The sequence below is a fragment of the Podarcis cretensis genome (assembly GCF_951804945.1).
Source record: "Podarcis cretensis genome assembly, chromosome: 18".
In the NCBI taxonomy this organism is placed as follows: domain Eukaryota; kingdom Metazoa; phylum Chordata; class Lepidosauria; order Squamata; family Lacertidae; genus Podarcis; species Podarcis cretensis.
This window is the reverse complement of record NC_137188.1, coordinates 4,840,489-4,868,156: the sequence shown is the minus strand read 5'-3', so window position 1 is coordinate 4,868,156 and position 27,668 is coordinate 4,840,489. Positions and strand designations below refer to the sequence as shown.

At 43.4% G+C, this 27,668-nt stretch overlaps 2 protein-coding genes across 5 annotated transcripts in view; both read right to left on the bottom strand.

Moving 5' to 3' along the window:
* The window catches only part of KDM4B (lysine demethylase 4B), a 199,615-nt gene extending 199,258 nt beyond the window's left edge, over positions 1 to 357 (bottom strand). Inside the window, exon 1 of one of the 2 annotated variants that reach the window (XM_079960479.1) lies at positions 91 to 357. The gene's annotated coding sequence lies outside the window, so the exon portion shown is untranslated. The remainder of the gene's footprint in view (positions 1 to 90) is intronic. The other variant, XM_079960477.1, reaches the window with a different exon arrangement.
* Positions 358 to 4,260: 3,903 nt separating this feature from the next.
* UHRF1 (ubiquitin like with PHD and ring finger domains 1) overlaps positions 4,261 to 27,668 on the bottom strand; it is a 32,868-nt gene continuing 9,460 nt past the window's right edge. For all 3 annotated transcript variants that reach the window (XM_079960548.1, XM_079960547.1, XM_079960546.1), the window contains exons 3-17: positions 20,350 to 20,613; positions 17,508 to 17,683; positions 15,721 to 15,936; positions 15,392 to 15,501; positions 14,958 to 15,144; positions 13,518 to 13,641; positions 13,096 to 13,203; positions 12,506 to 12,610; positions 11,870 to 11,976; positions 11,043 to 11,205; positions 10,803 to 10,940; positions 9,839 to 9,944; positions 8,455 to 8,612; positions 7,986 to 8,084; positions 4,261 to 5,538 (exon numbers count right to left, since the gene is read on the bottom strand). In XM_079960548.1, the coding sequence (XP_079816674.1) occupies positions 5,392 to 5,538; positions 7,986 to 8,084; positions 8,455 to 8,612; positions 9,839 to 9,944; positions 10,803 to 10,940; positions 11,043 to 11,205; positions 11,870 to 11,976; positions 12,506 to 12,610; positions 13,096 to 13,203; positions 13,518 to 13,641; positions 14,958 to 15,144; positions 15,392 to 15,501; positions 15,721 to 15,936; positions 17,508 to 17,683; positions 20,350 to 20,613 (2,208 nt within the window). In that variant the 3' untranslated portion in view covers positions 4,261 to 5,391. The remainder of the gene's footprint in view (positions 5,539 to 7,985; positions 8,085 to 8,454; positions 8,613 to 9,838; positions 9,945 to 10,802; positions 10,941 to 11,042; positions 11,206 to 11,869; positions 11,977 to 12,505; positions 12,611 to 13,095; positions 13,204 to 13,517; positions 13,642 to 14,957; positions 15,145 to 15,391; positions 15,502 to 15,720; positions 15,937 to 17,507; positions 17,684 to 20,349; positions 20,614 to 27,668) is intronic.

Here is a 27,668-nt window from a genome sequence, read left to right as displayed (position 1 = left end):
TCCTCCTCCTTCTGTCGCGATAATGAACGACAGCCGCACCGACACCGACACCGACACCCGCCTCCCCGGCTGCCTTCGCAAGGCCCTTACCACACTCGCCAACACTCTGGGCCTTCCCGGGGCTGGCGAGCACGACGACGACGCTGCCGCTGCAAGGCCTCCAACGGGTCTCCTCGGAGGCAGGTCCGCGGGGGGTGAAGCAGTTGGGGCTGAGGGATGAGGAGGGGGGGGAGGGGCGCCTCCGCCAGCGGCCGTTGCCAATCTTCTCCTCCTCCTCCAACGGCCGAGGAGGTCCCGCCCTCCGCCGCGCGCGAGATTGGCTGGCCGCTGGCGAGTGAAGGGCAGGCGCGAGGACCAACTCCGGGGGGGGGGGAAGGGGGAGGAAAACACCGCCGCGGTTGGCCACGCCTCCTCCTCGCTCTTCTTCATCATCATCAAGCCACGCCCCTTTCTCTCTTTTTTTTTCTGGTCAGCCCAATGGCAAGAGCTCTCGAGCCTTTCCCCCGCCCTCTCCCTCTCCGACTCCGACATTGGTTGAGCCGCAGAACCAATGAGGAAGGCGGGGGGAGGAGGTCAGTGGCAATCTCCGCTTCTGATTGGGTAGAGGGCGAGGCTTTAAGGGAGCCCACGGGACACGCCCTTTTCTGGGTCCTCCTCTCGCACTGGGCTGGATGGTAAAGCCAGCACCGGCGGCCTACGTGAGGACGTGCACACACAATCAGCGTGCAGGAGGAGGAGGAGGGGGCTGCAGGGTTATGAGAAGCAATGAGGGAGGGGCCGGTGGGCCGGCTGGCTGCTTTTCCAGCGCCAGCATCGCGGGTGCCCCGGAAGGGAGGAGAGAATTGGTTTGCAAATTGGATCAAGAGAAGATCTGCACCCTTTTCCCCCCCTAATCTCTCCAATTCACCGCCCACCTCCCGCAATCTGCACCCCACACCCTCGGCACAATGCATTGTTATTCCAAACAGTTCTATGAGCAAGGAGCGGGCAGTGTAAACATAAATGGGGGCCCGAAGGTCACCACAGTACTGCAAATCATAAAAGCATGCTTTGGAGGCTGCGGGGAGGGGGATCATGGGATTTGGGACTCTCCCAAGGATCGCCCAAGTTCAAATGCGCGCACCTGGCAAAAGCAGCAGGATGATAGAACATTCTTTATGTATGCAACAACAGCAGCAAGAATACTCATCGCAAAATATTGGAAGACACAAGGTTTGCCCACCTTGGAAGAATGGCAGATGCAAGAGGTAGACTATATGGAGATGGCAGAAATGACCGGCAGAATCAGACCTGGGTGAAGAGTCAGTGGAAGAGGACTGGAAGAAGTTTAAAGACTACTTACAGAAGCATTGTAAAATGTTTGAATGTTAAAATGATGTTGGATATAAAGACAATATGGCATTAGTGACATGGTTAAAAGGAGTATGCAAAAATGATTAAAAAGAAAAGGGGGGAAAGACCAGAGTAATATTATGTCAAAGGTATATAAAATTGATGCGAAAAGAGAAGAAAAATTGGAGACATAATACGCTGAAACATATAATTATAAATGAGGTTTGAAAGAGGGTAAGGATTTGCTGAACTCGATTGTGTAAAGGGGAACACAAAAAAGGGAGATGTGAGGAAGTCAAGAAAGAGGGTTATAGAATTATGAAGTTAAAAATTGGATTTTTCTTTTTAATGTTTTTATTGTTTCTTTTTTCTTTTTAGATATATTTTTTGTTGTTGTTGTATGTCTGTGTTATTTTTCTATTACCTATGTTTCTTTATTTGTAAAATCTTAATAAATATCTTAAAAAAAAAAACAAAAGCAGCAGGATGAGCTTTCGCTTTCCTAATCTGCCCTTCATATAGATGTAGATATTGAGCCAGCTGGTATTCTTTGGAAGAGAAAGGACGAAATAAAAAATGCAGAATACTTCCAAAACAAAACAGGAATTGGCTCAGAAGGCAAGGAAAAACACATCATTTGGTTATGGAAACAGGTTTCAGAAGCAAGGGTGTTTCATCTGGAGAAGGTGGGGTGGGGTGGGGCATGCATAGGAACCCTCTTCAAATACTTGAGGGTCTCCTAAGAGAAGAGGCCGGACTAGATCAAATAGACTTAACAGTAAAGAGGGTAGACTCAGTTTAAGGTATGGAGGATAAAGAGCAATTCATGGAGCCAACGGCCTACAGAGAGATCTACATGCTGCAAATGTTCAAGCAGATGTTGGATAGCCACCTGTTGAAGAGTCTAGCTCAGACTCCTTGATTTATTATCTTACCCCATAGCCTTGTTTTAAAAAGACAGCTCCGACCACTGCATTTTTTAAATCTCTCAGCCAAAGTTTAAGCCATTGCCCTAACACATAAATCCCACTACATGCATTTGATGGAGCCCTTTGAATCACAACCAAAGCCAAGCAACTGGAAGTCTAACGAGTTCACATCTTATGATGAACAACTGTAAGCAAGAAAAGTCTTGCATTGTGAGCCTTAGCATCTATCCTTCTGTGTCCATTGGAAATTACTCCATAGGACAGGCAACCTTCATACAGTGGTGCCCCGCAAGACGAATGCCTCGCAAGACGGAAAACCCGCTAGACGAAAGGGTTTTCCATTTTGGAGGTGCTTCGCAAAACGAATTTCCTATGGGCTTGCTTCACAAGATGAAAATGTCTTGCGAGTTCCTGCGGGTTTTTTCCCTTCCCCCCCTTTTTCTAAGCCGCTAAGCCGCTTATCAGCTGATCCGCTAAGCCGCTTATCACCTGATCCGCTAAGCCGCTTATCAGCTGATCCGCTAAGCCCCTAAGCCACTAATAGCGCTAATCCGCTAAGCCGCTAATGGGCTTGCTCCGCAAGACGAAAAAACCGCAAGACGAAGAGACTCGCGAAACGGATTCTTTTCGTCTTGCGAGGCACCACTGTATTTTAAGAGCCAGAATTGTCCCTCAACACTTGATAGCAAATTCCAAGTTTAATAATCTTGGCCTCGGAAAGTACAATCCACTCTTTGTGTTTCTGTAACATAACTATTCTTTTCGGCCAAAGCTTCCACAAGCTGGTGCCTTCCATATGTTTGGGATTACAATTTCCATCAGCCTCGGCCAGCATGGCCAATTGTCAGGGATGATGGGAGGCGTAGTCCATATGAGGGACAATAACTTTATGATCCCTTGCAAAGGGACTATGGGATGAAGGCAGGGGCTGATGGGAGAATTATTATTATTAATAATTACATTTATTGGCCCCTTTTTACCAAGGTGACGTTATAAGAATTTTTAGGTCATATATAAAAAAAACTAAGTGTTCATAACTGTATATATAAACCACGTGTCTGAAACCCCACAGATTAGGTCCTGAACAAATTGACCTCAAATATTTCTCTGGAAGATCAAAGTAGGAAACCTCCCCATTGTCTCTTTCCTCACAAATCCTGTCCTCAGGGCACATTCAAGATATGAACAGGGTGTGAGCCTATGACCTAGATTCAGGAATTAAGTAGTTATAATAACAAAAGCGTGCCCAAAATCCAGATAATGCAATCAGGTACAGTGGTACCTCAGGCTACATACGCTTCAGGTTACAGACTCCGCTAGTCCAGAAATATTACCTCGGGTTAAGAACTTTGCTTCAGGTGACCTTGGACTCCCAAGGTGGGCAATTTAAAATGTCTATATAAGGGCTTGCACACCTTTGTTCTGGGTCCTCTTCCTCTTTCCTGCATGTTATTTTCTCCTACCGATAGAGAACCTACAAAAGAACGCTATATGGGCTCTTGGCTACCCTATAAGGGGAAAGGAGCAGTTTTATTACTTATAACAGTGACTCAAAGCAACCTACAATATATAAAACAGACAGATACATACATAAAAGAAAGGAAAATTTAAAGACAATCCTATATTTAAAAGGAAGTTTTAGTCTGAAAAATCTGGAGGGCACCAACTTGGAGCATAGTCTGGACCTTTATGAATCAGTTAGTTCTTCCACAACAAGCTATGCAATCAAGAACAACAACAATAAAAGTTTAAACAAATTTATTTTCTCACAGTCCCTGAAATTGCTGCTACTGCTAGCATTTTTCCTCAATTTGTAACCAGTGTTCATTCCACATGCTAAAAACAGGCAGTCAGCTATTTCAAGATAAGGTTGTCAACTCCTTGATTAAATGTGGGGTAAGGGGAGCAACAGCTGGGCTAAAAGTTATCTAGATCTCCAGCCACACAGATCTAATCATCACCAAACTAAAAACCGAATTCCAAAATTTAATCAGGCACATTCTCTTTGATACGAAAAGGTATTTTATTTTTGAGAACTTTTGTTTGTACAAAACTGTGGCATAATTCAAAAGTCATAAAAGTTTCCAAACAATATTATACATTTATAAGGAGGTAAAGAGGCTAAAAAGGTTAAACAAGCACATTTATTCCAGTCTGTATGATGTGAAGAGTGATTTAATATCAACTCTGCTTTATCCTGAGGTATTAAACTGTAAAGTTTTGGTACTGTTTGAAGCAAGAATGACCATCCACCGAATATACAACCAAGCCTTTCCATGTCTAATTTCCCATTCTAAGTAAGATAAAAAGGAATATTCAGACACGCACAAAGCAGGACACGGATCTAAAGCTAATGATCTAGAGCAGCGGTAGTGACATTTTTGAATCCCAGGAGCAAAAAAATTGTTGGCAGTTTAGAAAATTCAGTGCTTTTCCAATGTTCAAAGCTCAGTCTTTCACAGCAAAAAAAAGCAGTAAAAAGGCACTTCCAAATGGCTTTTGTGTGTTCCCATATGGCACTATTATGTAGGAAGCAGCACCTGGCTAATTAAATGTGGAGACTGAGGTAGTAACTTTTACATAAAGACTGTTCAGACAAGTAACCAGTAGAGAAGGGGGCTTTTAGCAAAAAATGTCAACACTCCAAGAATCAAGGGGTCTCAAATGATCACTGTGGCGGGTCCTAAACGGACAATAGTAAAAAATGCTGTGATAACAGTTTGTTAAAAATGCTGCCACAAAAAGATCAAGAGCATCAAACCTAACAGTAAAAAAAATCCATAGATCAAAGAGATTGTTCTAGCAACCAAGCCACATACTAGGTTTTTAGTTTTAAAAGAAAATGACACCCCATTTTAAAAAAACTGCAATTCTGTAGATTTTAGTAGCACACAATGAGAAATTTGCAATTCCTACAACCATGAAGGTTTCCTTTAAAAAAAAGATGCAATCATTACTACAAAAATACATAAGCAGGTTCCTCAACCTTTATAGTTTTCAGGGAAGGGAGACAACAGTGACAGCTTTTCTGAAAGGCTATTTATTTAAATAAAACCCCGTCAAAAAACCCCACAAGGTTTGCTTTTTTTAAAAAAAAAAATCTTAATGGAATTAGAAGTGCTTTTTGGAATCACCGTCCGTTGCCATAGCCAGGGAAGAGCTGGCTCAGAAGGGTCTGCAGCAGTTCATTCACTTGCATGGTATAGTTTTTGCCAAGATCATAACGGCAGGCTGGGCAGCTGTAGACTTCTGCTCGGAAGGATCGATCTAGGCAGTCCTGGGGAGTAAAAGAGACATCAAAGAAATGAGAACTTTTTAAAGACCACTAGCATACTAAACAAAGGGTGGCGCTGTGGGTTAAACCTCAGCGCCTAGGACTTGCCGATCGTCACGGCAGCGGTTCGAATCCCCGCGGCGGGGTGCGCTCCCGTTGCTCGGTCCCAGTGCCTGCCAACCTAGCAGTTCGAAAGCACCTCCGGGTGCAAGTAGATAAATAGGGACCGCTTACTAGCGGGAAGAATAAACGGACATAAATCTGACATCAGGAACCATAAGACAGAGAAACCAGTAGGAGAACACTTCAATCTCCCAGGACATTCTATACAAGATCTCAAAGTAGCTGTTCTATTACAAAGGAATTTCAGAAATAGACTGGAAAGAGAAGCTGCTGAATTGCAACTTATTACCAAACTTGCTTTTTCCTGTAAGACCTATTGCAGTTGTTAAGAGTCGTCAACAGGCTCATCACAGCTATCTGCCAATCACCCAATCCCACCACCCTTCTGAGTAATACCCCTCCCCACCTTCTCACTATATAGAAGGGTCTGGTGACTTCTGTTTCAGTGTATCTGAAGAAGTGTGCATGCACACGAAAGCTCATACCAAGAACTAACTTAGTTGGTCTTTAAGGTGCTACTGGAAGGAATTTTTTTATTTTGTTTTGACTAGCGGGAAGGTAGACGGCGTTCCGTGTGCTGCGCTGGCTCGCCAGATGCAGCTTGTCACGCTGGCCACGTGACCCGGAAGTGTCTTCGGACAGCGCTGCCCCCGGCCTCTTAAGCAAGATGGGCGCGCAACCCCAGAGTCGGACACGACTGGCCCGTACGGGCAGGGGTACCTGTACCTTTAACTTTAGCATACTAAACAGGGACATAAAACCCATCCACTAAAGGTTTTGTCATAGCTATTAAAGTGCATCCGGTTTTTGTTTTTGTTTATTGATTGCCAAAAGCATGAAAGCCAATAGGAGTGTAGTATGTTTCCTTGGGGAAAATATAGCTACTACTTATGGAAGGGTAGAAGACCATCTCCTTTGCATGAAAAATCTCTGGTTCAATCCCCAGACTATCCAGGTGGGGCTGAGAAAGACACCTGCCTGGAAGCCGGTAGAACCACTACCACTCAGTATAAGACAAAACAAAAACCATACTTTTGCAAATATTCTTTGATCCTTGCATTAAGAAAACAAATTTCTAATTTAAGATTCTAGACTGTGGAGTAAAAATAATAATAATGAATGGGTGATCAAAAGATACCAGCTATCTTTACACTGAACAAGAGATCAAAGATTCAACCCTTCCCCCACAGTACCACCCCTTGCTGATTGCAATGAGAAATAGAGAGCTAACCCACATCTAAGATAACATCTTGCTTTAATTCTAACTTAAGAATACTCTGCTTTGGTGATAAAATTGCCAACACAAACTGCAGCAAACTTAATTCTGGTAAAGGGCAACAAGCCAGCTATGCTAATACTTTTATTGTTCTGTAGACTAGGTGTATCAAGTTTGTATTAAAAAACAACAACAGCCTGTGTTGAGGAGTTATTGCTGAAACTTGTCCTTTATTAAATACAGACCCAATATTGCCTGTTACAGGTAGGTAGCCGTGTTGGTCTGCCATAGTCAAAACAAAATAAAAGAAAAAAAATTCCTTCCAGTAGCACCTTAAAGACCAACTAAGTTAGTTCTAGGTATGAGCTTTCGTGTGCATGCACACTTCTTCTGTGTATCTGAAGAAGTGTGCAGGGATGGAAAGCTGTGCAGCTCCAGAGGTTAGACTCCAATTCCCATTATTCCTGACCACTAGCCATGCTGATGCGAGTTGCAAGTCCAACAACAGCTGGAGGTGCACTGGTTCCCCGTCCCTGTAGAGTTCGGCTCTGCCTACTGATGACACCTTGTTCACTCACACAATATTACACACCCTAGAACAAGAGTGGGAACGCTTTTGGCCCAGATCTCTATCTGTTCTCAGTCAACACAGGCCAACTTTGGTGACCTGTGGGAAGGAGAACTCAACTGCCTGCCATCTTGATGGTGTCAGATGATTGACGGATGGTTTTTCTCCCCCATAAAGCCCTTTGCACAGTATTTTTCCAAGCACACGACAGCCAGCAGGGTGCCGGACGCTTGGGAACCAGAGCACAAGGGGCTTTGCCAGTCCTATGCTCAGAAAAGGGCAGAGAAAAGGGCTTGCAATGCTGTCTTCTGCAGGCAACTGGTTATGCGATTGAATAACCAAACTCGTTTGTGCAACCTATTCACTTGCTCCACACCTGACTGGACTCAGACCAGGCGAAATTTGGCCCAGAGGCCTGAGGTTCCCCACCCCTACTTTAGAATGTTTCCAGAGCCATTCATCAGGTTTCAAGTCTTAAAAATTATAGGAAGAGTCAATGTTCTGAAATAGGCACAGCAGTGAAAATCAGTGGCAGCTCCTCACCTTGCATACATTGTGCTGGCACACCGTTGTTATTGGCCGAAACACCACTTCCTGACAGCAAATGCACAGGAAAGTTTCTTCCACTTTGTTGAGGAATTTCTGTCGTGAAAAGGGAGACAGAGGAGTTACAGTAATACTACTTCTGTTCTCCTATTGCTTAAACATTAAATGGGCCTTTTCTGTAGTGGCTCCCCACTTGTGGAATGTTCTACCCAGGAAGGCTGTAAGCTTCCCAGTTGCATGGTAGAGGCAAAGACTTGGTCCCAGCCTCGCTTATTGCTAGGTTTCTACTTTGAGAGAGAGCTTAGGTTTTGGTTTTGTCTTGGGTGCTGCTTTTAATGTGGGAAGCCTTTTTAAAAACGCATTATGCTGCATGTACAGACCAGGGCAATCCCAAGTTAAACAGAATGCCAATAAGCATTGCTTCTTAACCCTGTTTTGGGACAAGCGGTACCTGCCCCACACATACCGGGCCGTCCTTAAGGGCTTCTAGTGCTTCACTCCACAACTTTGCATTGGCTTCGTCATCTTTAATGAGGGCTCTCTGCTTGGGAGTGAGCTTGTAGACTTCAACCTTGGTCTTCTTTGGTGTGCCAGCAGGAGAAACAGAGAAGTCCATCTCATTTCCTGGAAACGAAAATACAGGATATGCTTTATCTCAGTTTTATTTTCTGCCTGCCCCCCCCTCCAAAGAAGAAAACTGTAGACAATTGGATAGGGTATACTGTTACCAGAAAAGTTCCCACTGCATACCCCCTTTCTTTTCTCTATATATCTGTTTTGTGCCACCATGTGCCCCACCACATCTCCCAAGGATGCACATAAAATAAGTGCACCCTTATGTCACCCCAAAGCACCACACCACACATGCTGTCCAGAAAACCCACCCTATCCCCCTTCCTTGTTTGCCTGGTTCTAATGGAGGCATGTACCCCAATCTTTCCTCATTTAAGCCAGATAGTTTAAATCTAGCCTGTTAAAACAAGGGAAGCTTGAATTTCCTTATGGAGCAATGTGTAATTCTTACTATTGGAACCTGTTGGTCATGTGTGCCTCTTTGCATTGTGGGAGACCCTACATCCTCCATAACCCCATTGCCTGAGATCATGTAGGCTGCTGCCTGTCAGGGGAAGTGTCTGAGAGGTTTTCCCTCACACTTTTTAGCTTCAATAAGTGTCAACTGTCTTCAAATATTGTATGGTTTTGCCAGGTGTGTGACGTTCCTGATTGCCATATCAATCAATCCCTAGGACAGGCACGTCCAAAGTCCGTTTCAGGGGCCTAATCCGGGCCCACTGGGCGATTTAATTCGGCCCCTGTGGCAGTATATGTCTTGGGGTAAAATCCTTTAAAAAAGCTCAACTACTTTGGTCGGCCCTCACGCATGTTCACTTCACCAAATCTGGCCCTTTGAAAAAAGTTTGGGCACCCCTGCCCTAGGAGAATCTATTTCCAGTGTTAATGCTCTGCATAACCTCTGTTTGGAACTATGTAAATCTTGCAAATCCTCAGAAATTTAACACATCTTGACTTGCCCAAGCGACTACAACCCCACCTTATGTGTGATATATTTGTGACACTAAGGTTAAGGGGATGTCCTCCTCCTGCGGGCCAAAATGCAAACATTTAAAAGATGTGACACACTTTGTTCTTGGTCTCTCTCACCTCCCTACAGGGAGGAGGGAGCGTGCTGCAGCAGAAAAATAAAGATCTACCTTGTTTTCACTGGACCCTGCCTCAGCTCAGCTCTTTATTCTCTGACCGATAACAAATCTGAGGGATTCTGAGTCTTGTAAAAGAAAGTTAGGCCTTAAAAGACACACACACACCTATTTTCCATTATCAGTACCTACCAGATTTCCGCTTCCTTTTCCCTTGCCCCGGGGTTTCAAGCTCTTCTGTTTTCTTACTGTTTTCTTTTTCTTTGTTTGCAACAGATTCCAGATACCCTTCAGGATACTGAATTAGGGATGAGAAATGGTCAGCCTGTGCATAGTCCTCAGAGATAACATCCCTTAATCCAACACTGGCCACTGATCTGGTCTGATCTCACAGGGAAGCTCTTAGGATTCCTTTCTCCTACCATAAGAATGCTGAGTTGCACCATCTAAATCAAGCTTCCTCAACCTCGGCCCTGCAGATGTTTCTGGCCTACAACTCCCATGATCCCTAGCTAGCAGGACCAGTGGTCAGGGATGCTAGGAACTGTAGTCTCAAAACATCAGGAGGGTCGAGGTTGAGGAAGCCTGATCTAAATCCATCAACCACAGCACTGCTCTTGATGCCACCAGTGCCAAAGACTAATAACTGGTGTTACACATAACTGCAGCAATGGGAGGTATAGATGTAAAGGATAATGTATTGCCATAAAATCCAGAGTGCTAGGCTGCCTACTGGACGGCACTGGTGTAAATGCACCTTCCCTCAAGATCTAAGCATGTTCCACTGTAGCTGTTGAGCTGAAAAGGGGGACAGCTAGGTTTTTTCCTAATAAAAAAGCAGCCACTAATTACTGGGGAATGGTTTTTAGCTTAATGTCTGCATGGCTCTAACATGCTGCTCAAAATCTGAAGGTTTCAGCAGTAGGTATTGAACACAGGGCGTTCAATGGGCATTGCAGGGAGAGAATAAATCAAGCACACCTGAACTGGGTGTGCACTCCTGTTCAACTACCAGAGAAAGAAAACAAAGCCAAATAAATGGCAAGAAGCATAACACAATCCTGAGAGGTTACCTTAACCACCATTTCTCTCGCAGCAGCTGGACTCCTGACCCTTCAAAGGACAATGCTTTGCAACACTCTACAGCATGAATTACCTGCATTGTCAGCCCAAGTTTCTTCATTCTCTCCTTCCCTTCCCTGGTCCAAGGGGCTGGCTCATCATCATCTCTCCTGAGCAGGTAGCGCCACACTAAGAAGCCAGATTTCCCTGTTTCAGGCCAATATTTAACAACCTTAAAAAGGAAATGAGAAGAGAGGTTTAAATGTCACACAAAGCTTTCCTAATGAGCCCACCTTGAATCCACATCGCCTTACACTTAGGCAAACTTCCTTACCTTATATATGCCGTCATATCTGTTCCCCTCCTTAGGGGCATATTTGCTATGCCTGCCCCCCTTTGCATTCCGCACCACCCTCACTGGCTTTCCGGCTCTCCAGTCCTTAGCCTCTGAGCCCTCTTTATCATTGATTGGAGCACTGCAGTTGAGCGCCAACGCCCTACAAAATAATTTTGAAAGAGAGAAAGTGTTTGTGGGAACCCAGTCCTTAGTTATTAAAGAGATCAGAGAGGAGGAACCTGTGACCCTCCTTTTAAGTCCCATCAGCACCAGCCACTCTGGCCAATTGTCAGGGGTGATGCAAAAAGGAATCCGGCAACATCTGGAGGATCACAGGTTCCCGAAACCAGTTGTAGATCTTTGGTATGGAGATGAGTGTAGAAGACGCAAATAGCTTTTCTTCCCGCATCACAGAATAAGCCACGGTTAAGGACAGAAAAGCCTCACTTGACCAGGCCAAAAATCCATCTGCTCCCCACACAAAAATCCATTTGCTTCCCGCACTGCTCAGCCAGATGCCTCCAGGAAGCCCATAAGCAAATCGTGAAGGAGTCATGCTGCTTTTCAGCATATTTCCAAAACAAAGCAAAGAGAATGCTCAATGCATATTTCCCATGTAATAATAAACATTATGTTTATTATTACAACCTAGAGAGATAGTCAACAAAGCAAGAATGTTTCAAGAGCCACCACATTAGGCAGGCCAGTAAACATCTATAAAACACCTGCTTCTTTTCTTTCTTTAAATGCTTGCAAAAATAGGAATGCTTTCATAGCTTGCCATTTCCTGAAAACCCCTTGGAAGATAAGCTCTTTTGCCTCACCTGTTCATGTTTGTAAGTTTTTGATCACAAGACTGTTCAGCTGTACGTTTGTTTCCAGAAAGGTCACGACCTCCGCTTCCCGTGTAAGTGAAAGAATTTCCATGGTCCTGAAATATATTCAGATGGTTCAATCCAGGACTGGGAAAATCCCAATCACCTGGTCACTCAAGCACCTGAATAAACTGGTGTTGGCACATAAAACACTTAGGTACTTGCCAAACTCCACCAATCTGTGCTTTAAGAAAAACCTGTGGCAACCAAGGAATTTTGCAATATTTTCCAGCCCAATTTCAAATCACATACATCACTTAACTCAAATGTTACTATATTATTGTGTCCTCCCAAACTGGTGATATTCAAGAGGATTTTTAATTCCAGTTCTGCCAACTGTGGCTGTGTAGATATGTAAAAACACAGCAGCAACCCTGAGCAGCCCTTGGCCTTGCCTCTTACTGTAACCTCTCAAGGACAGCATACTGCTTTTTTGGTGGCGTGGGTGATAATGATCCAAACTGGGATGGGAGAAAGAGGACAAACCTTTTGCCTAACAGGGTACTTCTTAAGAGCAATTTATCGGGCCTTCTAGAAAAGAGGTGAGAATGATGAGATGAGCTAACTGACACACACAACACTTACTATATCATCTTCGTAGCCGCCTGCCAGGACCAATGAATAGGCTCCATCATTGCTTCTGCCATGTATACCCGCAACATGGGGCCTGTGGACGCCCGACTCGCTTACCTATGGAGAAATGCAAATCCATGAGGTCAAGTACAGACAGTCACATGGAAGCATTCAACTACCAAAGGATCGATGGGGTGGGGAGATATGGAAACCTTGTAATGGTAATGAACAGAAAACACTTCACCCACTATGCCACCTGCGAGTTATAACTGCCATTGCTCCATTTGCTGTGAAAGTGCAGCTCCCCAAGAGCTCTTCACATTACATTTCAGGCAGGTAAGTAACAGTGGGAAAAGCAGTATTCCCTTTCTGAACGAATAAGGTCAGGACCACAATAATTAAAAAATGGCAGTAGCCACTTGCCAGTCCAGAATTTGTAGTTCTTGAAAACAGAGCTAAATGAGTAGCATCCTGCTTGCCATCAGATTCAAGGGCCTCCTTGCACATTCGTACCCAGATATAAATAGCAGTTGTCTGTTGTTCCCAGTAACACCCACCCACTCCACAATGGAAAAAGAATGGGGCCAGATACAGTATCTCACCTGGACTCTGAACTTCCACATGGTTCCAACTGGAACTCCAGGGATCGGCCCATAGTGGTTTGATGGGACTATGGTACATTCTCTTGTGCGACCTACACATGCCATGCCCTAGAAAATAAAAAAGTCACAGATCAAGACAGAAATTGCCACAAATTAGCCCACCAATTTATTGTGCTATTGAGCTATTAAGAGAAGGACACATTCATCCATTACGTTCCCCCAAATAAAACCCATGAAACAAAGCAGTCCCATCTAAGGTTAGCACAGAATCATTCCTGCTACCTATTTAACAAATGGGTAGTTAAACCTGCCCAATACGTGTACACATCCATCTTGAGGTTTTTACATGTGCCCGGCAGCAGTGCCAGACTGCAGTCTGGCACTGCAGGAGAGCAAGACAAAACAAACCAGGATGGACCGACCTTGCCCCAGTCCCGCTGAGAGGATGAATTTGCAGATGCCATCTTGGCTTTCTTTTTGCTTTCTTTCAGCTTCTCACCAGCCAAAACAACCTCACTTGCATCATTGCGACATTCAGGACAATACCTAGTTATCAAAAAATTAAAAAACAGACGTGTCATTGGGGGGGCGGGCGAGGATTGGTTCCTAGGATTATTTTTAATATGCACTATTAGAAGAAGAAAAAACCTGTTAAAAGCTGCATCCACAATTTCATATACAGTTCTTTCTAATTTTCCCCAAGATTGGTCAATGTGTGCTAGAGCACAGAGCCAACACTAATGCACAGTGAACCTGACAAAACTCTTTCATCCAGTTTTCCTCCTTGTGAAACTGGCAGTTAGAAGTATATGAAGACAGACCAAACGGGCAAAACTGAAAAAAGACATACCCAGCTTAATAACTCAAATGTTTTTAGCTGGGCTGCCTACAGTGGCTTTTCACAGCCCTGATAGTTGGCAGTGCCAGTTAACATACAAAGAACATGGTATTCCACTGAGCTACAGCCCTCCTACCCTGAGAGCAAAGTTGAGGTGCAAGGAAAAAAGAGGAGAGCCAGGCTGGAGTCCACATCCGACATGCTATTAAAAACCATGTTCATTACACATCAGATCACCAAGTGTCTTGCGAACACCCTTTAAAAAGGCACACAACAAACTCCTGACTAAGCCAAGAAATAGTTAGAATTAGCAGAACACATATGTTGTGTGTAGAAGGTGTCAGAGCTAGACCTCTGGCATTTCCAAAGGCAGGATATCACTTTTCATAAAAACAAGCTGAAAGGAGATAGAAGGAAATGTCACAAAAGTATTTGCTGTAATCAAAAGAACCCCTGGTCTTTGGAGTATTTAGGAGGACCCTTGCAAACAGGGTTGTGAAAGCCTTGGTCCCATGATCCATGACTGGATAAGAAGCAGTGCTTTGACTCTTAATGGGCTTCATTTGCTTTCAATGGCAATAGGAAACAGTCATGTCTGATTGCTAGATATGTCAGCATCTCCAGTACATGCTCAATGATTGTCCAGAGTAAATTAGGCAGAAATGGAAGGAAGGAAGAAATGGGGACCAAATCCTCAACAATGGTTTTAATCAGCCATATTTGGGGGGGGGGGTTTCCAGGGTATTGATCCCACCCCCAAGATTCCTTTCAAACCAGAAGGGCCATGGGTCACGTGACCTTAAGACTCACCATAAGCATCCACTGCTTCTAAAATACTTTAAATTATTTTCTGTCTGCTTGCGAATCAATTTAAAAAGCTGCCAATATTTGTCTTATCACTATTTTAATGGCTTACTATATTTGTTCAGTTAATTTTATGTTTGTTCACCTGTTTCGTTTTACTATGTACTGTTAAAACTTCAATCAACATTATAATTTTCAAAAAGTGTTCTTTGCTACTTACCAGTCCTCATCATCAGGTATCCTGTTAAGAGGTGGGTTAAGACAGTAGATGTGGAAGGCCATGTCACACTCATCACACATTAGCTGTTTCTCTGGATCCTGTTTCCCTCCACACACATGGCAGGCGCACATCCGGCAGGTTTTGCTAGGGTTGTCTTTGCAGTGCTTACACACAGGTCCACTCTGCCCTGTGAAAAAGGAAACACAACACACACCATACTGATCAGGCCAAGGAGAGCAAGCCACAAGAAACCTCACAGCGGGCGGTTATTTGCTAGGATAACTAAATGGGAACTTTATGCCACCCACTGGGGACGGACGACAGCTGGTTTGCTGGAAGATTTCAGAGAATGCTTTATCCTGACCCAGTATGGCATTTTTTTCCAGTGACAGCTATCCTCTAAGTGCTTAGGAGGGAGAAGTGATATGACTTACTTTTTAGTGGGCTCTCAGCAGTAAGTGGAACAGAACAGCCAGGTTCTTCAATCTTGTAGATTTCATCCACAAGAGTAATTCGGCAATCATTCAAGGTATCTCCAGCATCCCTAGAAGGGAAGCATATAAGAATTGGCTGCACGTCAACAACAACAAGAAGAAGTAGAAAAGATTTTGGTACACACATATGGCATGTTAAGAGAAATGCCTCTCCCATCCCTGGGCTTAGGTCATCAGACAGAACAAAATAAGGATCTGGGGTGTCGCAGAATAAAATTTTCCATGGAGGCTTGGCAGATGGGATTCCCTGCTCATAATCTGTCACTTACCCAAGAACTATCTTGGCATATAACTCCTTGTATGTTCTGGTTTCTCGTTTTTGCAGGATCTCTGCATCATACCAAAATCCCCTCTCCTTTGGATCATCAGGATTGTAATTCAGCATGACGACATCTCCTATTTCTAGCTCCTCCCACTTGAGAGTCGTCCTGGCACGAGCACGCACGTCTCTGGAGCTCAGCTGAATGACACCATTCTCTGGATAGCTTCATTGGGGGACAGGGGGAGGCGGTAAGAAAACAACCCCACATGGTAAATGCAACCCACCCTACCATAGCAACATAAGTCTTAAAATTATCATCAATCACTTAAACTGTTCAAATTTTTTCAAGCACTGTACAGAGAGTGAAAACTAAAAGAAGTCCCTGCTTGCACTGGAAATGTGGAGGCCTGGACAAGATAACAAGAACAAAAAAGGCTTCTCCTGAGGACTTTTTGCCTATTTCTCAGACAACAAAAAATGAAAATAAGAGGGAACACTGGATGTGTGGAGAAATTCTATTAAAAATTATCTCACTTGGAATAAGAGAAATGCATTTTAAGACAAGATACGCAATACGTGAAGATCTGTAGAATTCTAGTAAGGGTGAGGAACCCTTTAGGCCTGCCAAGCCTTGGAGGTTGACCTGCCAGGCAGTTTTGGGTAAACCACACTCCTCTTTCCCTGGGCTGCTGTCATATACGATGTCAGGTGCAGGAAAGTTTAAACTGCAGGTTGAAACCTCAGAGTGCAGCTAAAAGACTATTTTTTTCCCACCGTAGTCACAGCTTGAACTCAAAAAAGAAGTGTTCCTTGCGAAGCCACAGTTTGTATTCAAGGCAGGCTGCAAAGGAGGATTCCAGAGCACACTTAAGAGTGCCTTACCAATTCGTTCCTTCGAAATTGAGTCACATGACATGACCATGATGTCATGTAACCGATACCTGTCAAATTACACCTATCTGTCAAAGTGGCTCACAGTGGGTGGGGGAGATGAGGATCTGGCTTGCCTGCTCTATTCTCTCCTTTATCCCTGCACTAGAAAGTGATAATTCCTGTATACACTGTAGTATAAACATATGCAGCACTCAGACCCAAGTTGCATTTCTGCACCTAGCGGGTGCTGCCATGTTCATGAGTTCATACTGGGACCTCCAGTTTCTTGTGAACTGCTGCTTGCCATCTTTTGGTGATCTACTGCAACACAGAGGCTGCCTCATTTTTTAAGACCTTATAGAAAAGAGTGCAGGGAAAACCAAGAGCAAACCATTTCTAAAAGCAGCCGCTTACAAACAGCAGTAAAGTGGCCCATGTTCTGCCAAAGAAAAAGATAGCCTCACATGGCAGCTAAGGAAAGCCCCCCACTTTTCCAAGGGGAAAGGGAGCAGGAAGGAGTGGCAGAGGGCTTGCCTGTTCTGTCCTGCAAAGTAAGGCACTCCAGGTGCTTCAAGCAACTCCCAGAGATGGAGAGCAGGCAGGGATTATCATGCAGCTCCACGACTATCACCACCTACCTCTGCAACTCCAAGTTTAGAAAGGTGGCTGGGGCAATATAGCATGTTCAGCATAGAAAACAAGGTGTGGATGCCTGGTTACATCTATATGCAAAAGACATCCCCAATGCTTTAGTTGAGATTCCTGCATTGCAGAGGGTTGAACCCTCTGGGACCCTTCAACACTACAATTCTATGATTCTATTATTCTTTGAATGCTAGGCTGAACACATCAGGTGTTTGCCAAAAAAAAAAAAAATAGCTTGTTGTTCTAAAGGGACTAGAAAAAAACCAAAACACTCACTCTTCATATTTCACATGATATACAATGTCCTCTTCAGCAATGGCTTCTTGCAGATCAGATTCCTCATCACTCTCACTTGCCTTGTTGGCAGCTTTTTCTTTCTGGGTCACGTTGACAACCTGAGCTTCAAACCAGGCCCCCATGCTTGTATCACGAGCATCTACTAGCTCATTGATCTAAAAACAAAAGCCCAGAGTCCAGCTATTTAGTTGTTTTTAAATAAACTCAATCTTGAAAATTACAGCCATTTCAAAAGGTAAACAGCATTCATTTCTGAAAAGCAATAAAGTTGAAGGGAAATGGGTATTTGGAGTGTTACATCATAGGTGGCCAATCTTCTGAGGGCACATACCAGAAGGAAAGAAGTGGGAAGATCAACAGATGGGCACTACTTTTATAGTTAAAGACACATTCCAACACATTCCAACCAGGCAGAAATATTTTAGAACAGGCTTTCCCAAACTCAGGTCTCTGGCTGTTTTTAGACTATGATTCCCATCATCCCTGGCCACTGGTTCTGCTATCTATGGATGATGGGAGTTGTAGTTCAACAACAGCTGGAGACATGAGTTTGGGATACCCGTTCTAGAATGGCATGGAGCAACACTGGAGAAAGTCCCGAGGGCCATATAAAGGTCTGAAGAGCCACAATCGGCTCCAAGGCCTGAGGTTCTGCATCCATGGCACACAGAAAGGGCCTCAATACTTTTGTTTCCTTCTCCTGTTCTGTGCTATTGCCTGACCCCTGCCTAGGAAACAAAAAACACATGAAGATGATGGATTCTTCAGAGCTAGCTGACCTGACTGGAAGAGTCCGCGACCAGAAGGAGGAGTACCAGGAGGAATGGATGAAATTCAAAGACTATTTAGTTAAATATGTTAAGATAATTTAATTGGAAAAGCTTGCAAATACCAGATAGGCTTAGGATTTAAATATGTAATGTTAGAGATTAAAATGTTAAAAGTTAAAATAGAAAGAAAGATGTTAAGTGATTAAGTTAATTTTATGAGAAAATTGGTTTTGGAAAACTGTTATAATGATATACACTGAAATTCAACTAGGGGGATTCAAGGAAGTCACATAACAATGTCACTAAGATTGGTTTAAATACAGTTGAGATTCATGTTTGTTTGTTTGTTTGTTTTTGGAAAATTAAAAAAAAAAAATTGGGGGGAGGGGGGAGGAAACAAAGAACACAAAGGAACAACTGTGGATTGTAAAATGCACCAGATACTTTCAGGCTAGACTTGTACCCCATTCTGCTTCATCCTTAATCTATGACATTAACCTTGTGCAGCAGTGCAGATGCTGTTTAGGTTTTCAGACCAGTCTTTTAATATGGGCAGAAATATTCTTCTGCAAATGCATTTTTAAAGAAAGCTAAGGAGTACCATATCATGCCCTTTCCTTCCCCCTTTATCAAATTAACAAAAAGCTGAGCAATTGCAATAAAAGTATTATATTTCATTTTTCAAAAAGGAAGTACCGTATTTTTTGCTCTATAACACGCACCCGACCATAACACGCACGTAGTTTTTAGAGGAGGAAAACAAGAAAAAAAATATTCTAAACAAAACAGTGGATGTATGATTTTTGTGGTTCATGCTGTGGCCACAGACATGTGATCTGACAGTGAGTTTGGAGTAGCCCAATGCAAAAATCCTGAGGATCCATGTGGATCCATGCTTTGTAACCACGTTTTTGCACCACTGCGGCCCCAGGCAACAGTGGGTGCGTGATTTTTTTGGTGCAAGATGTAGCCATGGACATGCTATGTGATCTGATGGTGAATTTGGGGTGACCCAGTGCAAAAATCCTGAGGATCCATGTGGATCCGTGCTTTGTAACCACGTTTTAAGTGGGGAGGAAAGGAAAAGCACTCAAGGGACAAGGAGCACGCGTGGGGTGTGTGGAGAAGGATGCTGCTAATAATGCAGGCAAGGGATTTAAGGGGAGAAGCAGCACGCATGGGGCGGGTGGAGAAGGATGCTGCTAATAATAAAGAAGAGGGGTATAAGGGGAGAAGGCTCCTCTCCTCTCCCACTTTGCTCCTTTAAAGCAAGCAGGCTCTGCTTTTCTCCCTCCTCCCTGCTCATCCCCAGCTTAGCGAGCTGAAAAACTTTGCTGTTATGTAGCGAGCTGAGTGGGGAAGAGAGAGGGACAGAGGGCCTGCTTGCTTTAAAGGAACCAACCGGACAGGAGCCACTTACACTCATATAAGCGGCGCCTCTCCTCTCCTGCTTTGCTCCTTTAAAGAAGCAGGCTCTCTGTCCCTCTCTCCTCCCCACTCAGCGGCTCTTCTCCTGCTTTGCTGTTTCAAAGCGAGCCACGGAGGAGGGAAGGAAGGGGAACCATGGATCCTCTGCTCACGACTGCAGCAGATCCCCACCACTACCCATAGGCATTCCCTCCATAACACGCACAGACATGTCCCCTTACTTTCTAGGAGGAAAAAAGTGAGTGTTATGGTGCAAAAAATACGGTACTCCAAATGCAAGTGTTCATAGTTGGACTGGTATTCAACTTCATGCATTTGTACTATAGCATGCCTTCCCTTTCTCCATCCAGAAATAAATGTTGTATAGGTTTTATCCCATTGCAGTTGATAGCAGCTCAGTTTCAACATGTGTCCAATTTGGTTGATATTTTGCTTGTTTTTAGATACAGCTGCCTATTTATTTAGGAAAGTGTCAAAATACATTTTCTCATTTGTATAAACTGACCAATGACTGCAAAATGAAATCAATTCTAACATGTTTGGAGTTGTTGTTTTTTTTTAGAACTTATAGACATTTTTGCTTTGCTCATTTGATATTAAAATTAAATCTAAAACTACCTCACCTTGTAGAATCCAAAGCCTGGGTCCACCAGATCAGTTTGGCCTGCTGTGCTTGGTGGTCCCTCCATTTCCACAGCCCCCTCCCCATTATTGGAGTTTTTATCAGATTCACTCTGGCCTGAACCACACCCAGAGTCCGTGTCTGAAAGTTCAGAATCCTTCTCTTTGTTAGCCAAAGGCAGGAGGGCAGGGCTTTGCCTCACCAGCAGTTGGACTATATCATTCAGGCCAACGCTGTAATCGAAAAGGGAATGACCATCTTCCATCTGTAAAATAAGAGAAGGAAGACCACCAGTCACATATCAACATCCAACAACTTAACACACAAACAACCCAAAAACCATTTGAAGTGGGTCAAAATGTTTTGCTCCATTCAGTTGAAATTCCTAGGTTCGATGCCCCTTTTGTTTTCATGCCAGCATTTCTGTGAATTGATTAAACAAAGTTAAAGCAAAATGTTGTGCAGTGTTGGCTGTACCAAGCGTAAGATGCTAGTCTCCATTCCCTAGTACAAAAAGCTTCGAGCACCATCAAGTAGTTGAAGAATAGGTTCATCCTACACATAAAATGCTTTTCTATACAACTGTCCTCTTTTCAACTCCCAAGGAATCCATTATACTACTCAGCAAGCTACCCATACAACTCACACCATATCGTCCTGTTATCACTATCTTCAGAAATATCACAAGTTGCTTCATTTCTTTACAACACTATAAGAAAGCAAAACATAGCTCCATCCTCATTTCAGTTATCATGATACTGTATATATTGAAATATTGCAATGTTTAGCTCAAAGCTTTCCAAACTGTGTGTCATGACATGTTAAGTATGTTGGCTGCAGTGTATAGGTGTTACAGTGTATAGGTATGTCGCACTAACGCTTCCCATGCTCCTCCTGGGCTGGAAAGGGGTTAGCTTAACCTCCAGTCTGCTAGTAAAATTCAATTACTGTGTCGTGAAATGATGCATGTCTAGAAAGTGTGTCACCAACATGAAAAGTTTTGAAAGCTCTGGTTTAGCTGGTAATATATCGTGATGTTGAAAACCAAATATAGCCCAGCCCTAGTCTTTTTTTGTTGTTGTTGGTTATTTTATTTTATTATTTTAAACAAAGTAATAATGATAAATAAATAGAAATAAAACTGTGCCCCCCACCCCCAAGACCATTTCATTATAACTATCCAACCTCCTCAAATTTCAACACCTCTTGCGATGGTCTGACCAATTCCCCTCATCACAGCTTTCATTGTACAGTATCCCATATTATTGCTTGAGTATTTTGCCCCTTCTCATTAATTTCCCATATGTCTAATAATTATTTCCCTATCTTATTTACTGTTTGACTATTATTGAAGATCCTCATATCTAACCATCCTCTGGCTTCCTTATAATCTTTCTTACCCAGCCCTAGTCTTATGTATTACAGTGGTACCTCGGGTTAAGAACTTAATTCATTCTTGAGGTCTGTTCTTAACCTGAAACTGTTCTTAACCTGAAGCACCACTTTAGCTAATGGAGCCTCCCGCTGCTGCACAATTTCTGTTCTCATCCTGAAGCAAAGTTCTTAACCCGAGGTAATATTTCTGGGTTAGCAGAGTCTGTAACCTGAGGTACCACTGTATAGCATAAGCTCTTGTGGGTTAGAGACGCTTTGTCATATGCAACTAGCCTAAGAAAGTTGCCAAACAGACTAATGCTGCAACTTCTCTGAAAGTTATTGTAAACACTGCAGGTCTTTACATTCTTCCATTTCTTTGTCAATTCAGAACACTTAGTGTGTGCCCCCCCCAACAACCAACCAACAAATCAATCTACAGGTTTTATCAACAATTTAGGTCTGTACAGTGGTGCCCCGCAAGACGAATGCCTCGCAAGACGGAAAACCCGCTAGACGAAAGTTTTTTCCGTTTTGGAGGTGCCTCGCAAAACGAATTTCCTATGGGCTTGCTTCGCAAGACGAAAATGTCTTGCGAGTTCCTGCGGGGGTTTTTTCCTCCCCCCCCCCTTTTTCTAAGCCGCTAAGCCGCTTAACAGCTGATCCGCTAAGCCGCTTAACAGCTGATCCGCTAAGCCCCTAAGCCGCTAATAGCGCTAATCCGCTAATGGGCTTGCTTCGCAAGACGAAAAAAACTGCAAGACGAAGAGACTCGCGGAACGGATTCTTTTCGTCTTGCGAGGCACCACTGTATTACTCATTTGGGAACACTAGAAGCTGGGAACAGGAATTAGCCTGCAAAGTTTTCCATTGATTCTGCACCTTACAGTACGTATCTTAGGACAAAGATGTCCACATGCATTTATCAGACAATTATTCCTAAAGAGATACTCTCAACCAAAAGAAATTCAACTAATGCTCTCTGGTGAGGACACATTTGTACTTGCAGTGCAAGTTCCTCAGCATGTGGCATACGTCTCTAGAGCAGGATCTCTAAAGAAAGCCGAAGTAAAAGCAAGAATAAAGCATTATTTTCTCTTTCTTATTCAATCAAAATGTCATCGTTTAGTGAATACGCATAGCACAATAAACAGTACTACAGTAAACTAAAGTGAAGAGGAATGCCTGGAATAGTGGCATGGCATCCTTAGGAAAAGGCTTTTCAACTTGAAAAGCATACTCAGAGGACTCCCAAGCAGAGGGGAAGGGGACGCTGAGGGAACACTCCACAAGGAACGGTGTTTGAAAAAATATGAGGCTGCCAGCTCTGCAGGCAAGGGGTGACATATCTGGGCTCCTGAGCCCCACAGGGGTGCCACAGAAAGAGTATCAGGGGAGCCATGGACTTAAAAAAGGTTGAAAACCTCTGGGATAGGACATTGCCATGTTTCTCTTACTGCTCCTGCCCCTGGGTCTCTTAACAGCAGCCTGCAACCAAAGTTTTAGTTGCAAGGAAACTTAACTATCTCCAGCAACATTCTAGGAGATAAAGTAAAAGTTTTAGCTATGAATGCTTAGCTTTTTTTTTTTAGTTGCGATTTTATTAATGTGGCTAATATTGTTTTATAGATTAAAAATGTCTTATTGATTTATTAATCGTATAGTGACTTTTGCTGTAATTGTGATTTTTAGCTTATTTTTGTTGCAATTTTGTTAATAGTGTTTTACAGATTGTAATTGTTTTATTGATGTTTGTTAATTATTTTATATTATTTATGCTGCATTTGTGATGTTCTATTGTGTTTTGTTATGTTATTGTTATTTATTGTTTGCAAGCCACTTTGAGATTCATTTGAATTAAAAGTGGCATAGAAATATAAGCAATCTATATTTAATTAAGTTTCCCAAGCACACACACACACACACACACACACACACACCCCTCTGCAACTATAGCAATGTCCCGGCTCACAGGCTTACAATGTAATCAATGTGGCACAAAAGGAATAGGGAAGAGGAAAACAATCCTTGGAGCACCTACAGCTTCACTGGCCAATGTCGGGGCCAATTTGATCTCTCTATTGCCATTATGTTCTTCCTGGGAGACACAGTGTACAACCACCCAGGGGCTCCAAGTCACCGGGCTGGCGCCAAGAGGCCACTGTGCCTCCCTTCAGCTATGAAATCTAATGTAACTGGCAGCTGGAACACAGTGCCCTTTCATGCAGAGAGCTCCTCCTCCTTTGGCTGATAGATGGGGCAGGCTCGACTTCCACTTGCTATAGATTAAGCCACAGCAAGTAAACATGAATTTAAAGTTTAACAAACCCTAGAACTCATGCATTAGTGCACATAAGGGAGCACTGACAAAAAAATATGTCACATCTGAACCACACCATAGTCTCATTCCATTTTCTCTTCTGTCCCCATCCCTTTTTATACTGGATTTATGACAGCATGCAGGGCTGTCATATTGTTTAAGATCTGCACAGTGCTTACAAAAGCTTTCGTAAAGTTCATGGCTAGCTCCTAACTAGCATCAAATAAGGACAGACCACTTCCTCCAAACAAAGATATACGGTAGCTCAAGTTTTAACACGCAGCAATCCACCTAACTAGCATTTCTGGAAGCCTAAAGGAAATAATTTTCAGCTTCACCACCTTCAGCAAACCCTCTCTATACTGAAGTGCTTGCCAAGGAACCCCAGTCTATATACCCCTGGATTCCTCTCTTGCTGCAATACTGAGTCAGCTTCCTATGTTCATAGCCTGGGATGTATTCTAGGGCAGGGATAGTGAACATGTGGCCCTGCAGATGTTGTTGGACTTCCAGCTCCCATCAGTCCTAGCCAGCACAGCCAGTGGTCGGGGATTATTTGAGCTGCAGCCCTCTAGATGCTGCCAAACTACATATTTCCCATCCCTCTTGTGGGGTGTATACCGTATTTTTCATCCCATAGGACGCTCCGTCCCATAGGACGCACCTAGTTTCAGGGAACTCCCGCAGGGCTCCCCAGGCTGCGGATATCTGTCCGGTGCGTGGGGCACTCTGCTTCAGGGCGCTCCGCGCACCAGGCGGCAGGCTGCTACCCGCAGCCTAGGGAGTCCTGCGGGAACTCCCGCGGGCTCCCCAGGCTTGCTGATAGCTTCCTGAAGCCTGGAGAGTGAGAGGGGTCGGTGCACACCGACCCCTCTCACTCTCCAAGCTTCAGCGAAAGCCTGTATTCGCCCCATAGGACGCACACAGATTTCCCCTTCATTTTTGGAGGGGGAAAAGTGCGTCCTATAGGGCGAAAAATAAGATAGTTCATTCTCCCATCACTATCTACATGAAACAAGAATGCATCCTTGAATGAAATACTACCCTATGCTGTGCATTTCAGAAAAGCATCACTGGTGTCTAGCTGTCTTTTGGGGAAGTTTATCCACAATTAGTGGCCTGTGTACTGAGGAGCCAGGGATCCCTGGAACAAATCACCGGTTTAAGGGAAATTATTCACCCCTTCAAATGCTATGGGAATGTTATGATGTATTAAAGTGGGCATGTAAAATACCAAATCAAACAGACAAAACTCCAACAGCCCACATTTTCAACAGTTTTGAACAATCTCAAGCTCAGACCTTGACAGTTCTTCAAGGTCTTGCAAACACATACACAGAGATATAATCTAATCACCAAATGGCACCTTAAACCTAAGCTATGGTCACAACAACAGAATGTGCTGACGCTGATTCCCCTCCAATGGGATTTTTATTTTTATTATTTATTCTCTTTCTATACCGCTTTAGTTTAAAGAACAAAACTCAAAGCACTTTACAACAAATTAAGACATCAAATAAAACAATCCAGAATAAAACTAATACAAGCTTCAAGAAAAATATTTCAGATCTTTCTCTTAAATAACATTTTTCTTTCCCCAGTCGCCAACCTGGCATCCAGAGATCTACACATGGTCACAATGGACTTGCACCAGTTGCAGAACATGCCTGACTAATTTCGAAAGACAGTAACATTAAGAAAACACTCGCTCACCTGGACAAGGACCCTATTTTCCTTCTCATTCTGAACGCATCCCTGAATTATTTTTTCATTTCAATACTGCAAAGTCACAAAAAAATACTGATATGGTGCACAATATCTCAAATTACAACTAAAACCATCAAAAAATGAAATTAAAGCAAAATACATTAAAGAATCACAAGTACAGAATGGGTCATATAACAAGAAAGAGTAAATGTTCTCCTATGGTGGCTTGCTGAAATAAGCAAGTCTTCAGTTGGCGTCCAAAACTCATTACAGACAGTGCCAGCTTGATTTCATTAGGTAAAGAGTTTCGTAACTGCAGTGTGCCGTCACACTAAGCACACAATTTCATGCAGAGGACAGTTTGACATGCTAGAAATGTCTCAGTGACAGATCACCAAGTTCAGAAAGATATACAGTATAAGGAATAAGGTGATCTTTTAAAGTACACTGGCCCCGGGTTATTTAGTTTTATATGAAAAAGGTAAAACCTTGAATATAGGTTGCCACTGTACTGGCACACAAAGCAGCTCTCAACTGAGGTGTTATGTTGTCATTAGCCAACATAACAGGGCTGCAGAATTCTCACCAGCTGAATTTTCTACAGTACACCAACCTCAAGAATAAGCCCCACATAGACCACATACAATATTGTAGTCTATCCACATTACAGTGCTTGAGCCACTGTAACCAACCTATCCCAGACAGATGTGAAGCTGGTAAAAGGTATACCTAGCCACTAAGGTATCCTAAGCCTCAAGTGACACATCTACATCCCAAGTACCCACAAAATGTGTATGTACTTCTCCAGAGTTTGTGCAAGCCCACCCAGAACAGGCAACTAGTGAATCTCCCAGACATGGGAACCATGCATCCACAGTGCTTCTGTTTTGCCAAGATTTAAACTCAAGTATTACCCCATATCTTTTCACAAGCTTTTCAAATTCACAGAACACACCATCAAGCAGAATGGAAGAGCAGCTAAATGCAAATATATTTACCTAACAAAAGACAATTACTTTATATATCACTCTGAATCCCATTTACAAGGACTGAAGCAACAACAATCTTTCCAAAATGCCAACTTAACATCAGAACACTGATTTCAGCAGAACACTAGAGGAAACAAGTACATTGAGATACCTCAGGACTAAGACGGAGAGATCACTGAAAGAGCATGTGTCAGTACAAAGTCGCTAGATGGCAGTGCAAGTCAGGGTTGTTGTTGTTTTCCTTTTTAACAAAGTTAGCAATAAACTTAGCTCAAAAGTTCTCAATCAATTCATGCAACTCTCTCCAAAGAGGCTACTAGCCAGGACTCATTCTCAGTCTAAGCACATTTGTAAAGTTAACAATCTAGCTACGAATTTCAATCCTTGGTTGCCCATTAACATCAATGACCAAGCAGCTACTACCAACCGCAGGATGAAAACCTGCATTAGTTCTACCCTGCAGGCACAACAGCTCCAGCAGCACTCAATGCATGCATGCTATGTTAAGATGCATTTCTGCCAGCTTCTTACATAACCCCACCAGTAGGTGTGCTTGCTTCACAAAGCAATGTGCTTCATCAGAACCCTAGCATTCATTGCAACAATACAGTGGTGCCCCGCAAGACGAATGCCTCGCAAGACGAAAAACCCGCTAGACAAAAGGGTTTTCTGTTTTGGAGGCACTTCGCAAAACGAATTTCCCTATGGGCTTGCTTCGCAAGACGAAATGTCTTGCGAGTTTTTCCGACTTTTTTCCCCTTCCCCCCCTTTTTCTAATCCGCTAAGCCGCTTATCCGCTAAACTGATAAGCCGCTAAAAGCCGCTAATAGCGCTAATCTGCTAAGCCGTCAATGGGCTTGCTTCGCAAGACGAAATGTCTTGCGAGTTTTTCCGACTTTTTTCCCCTTTCCCCCCCTTTTTCTAATCCGC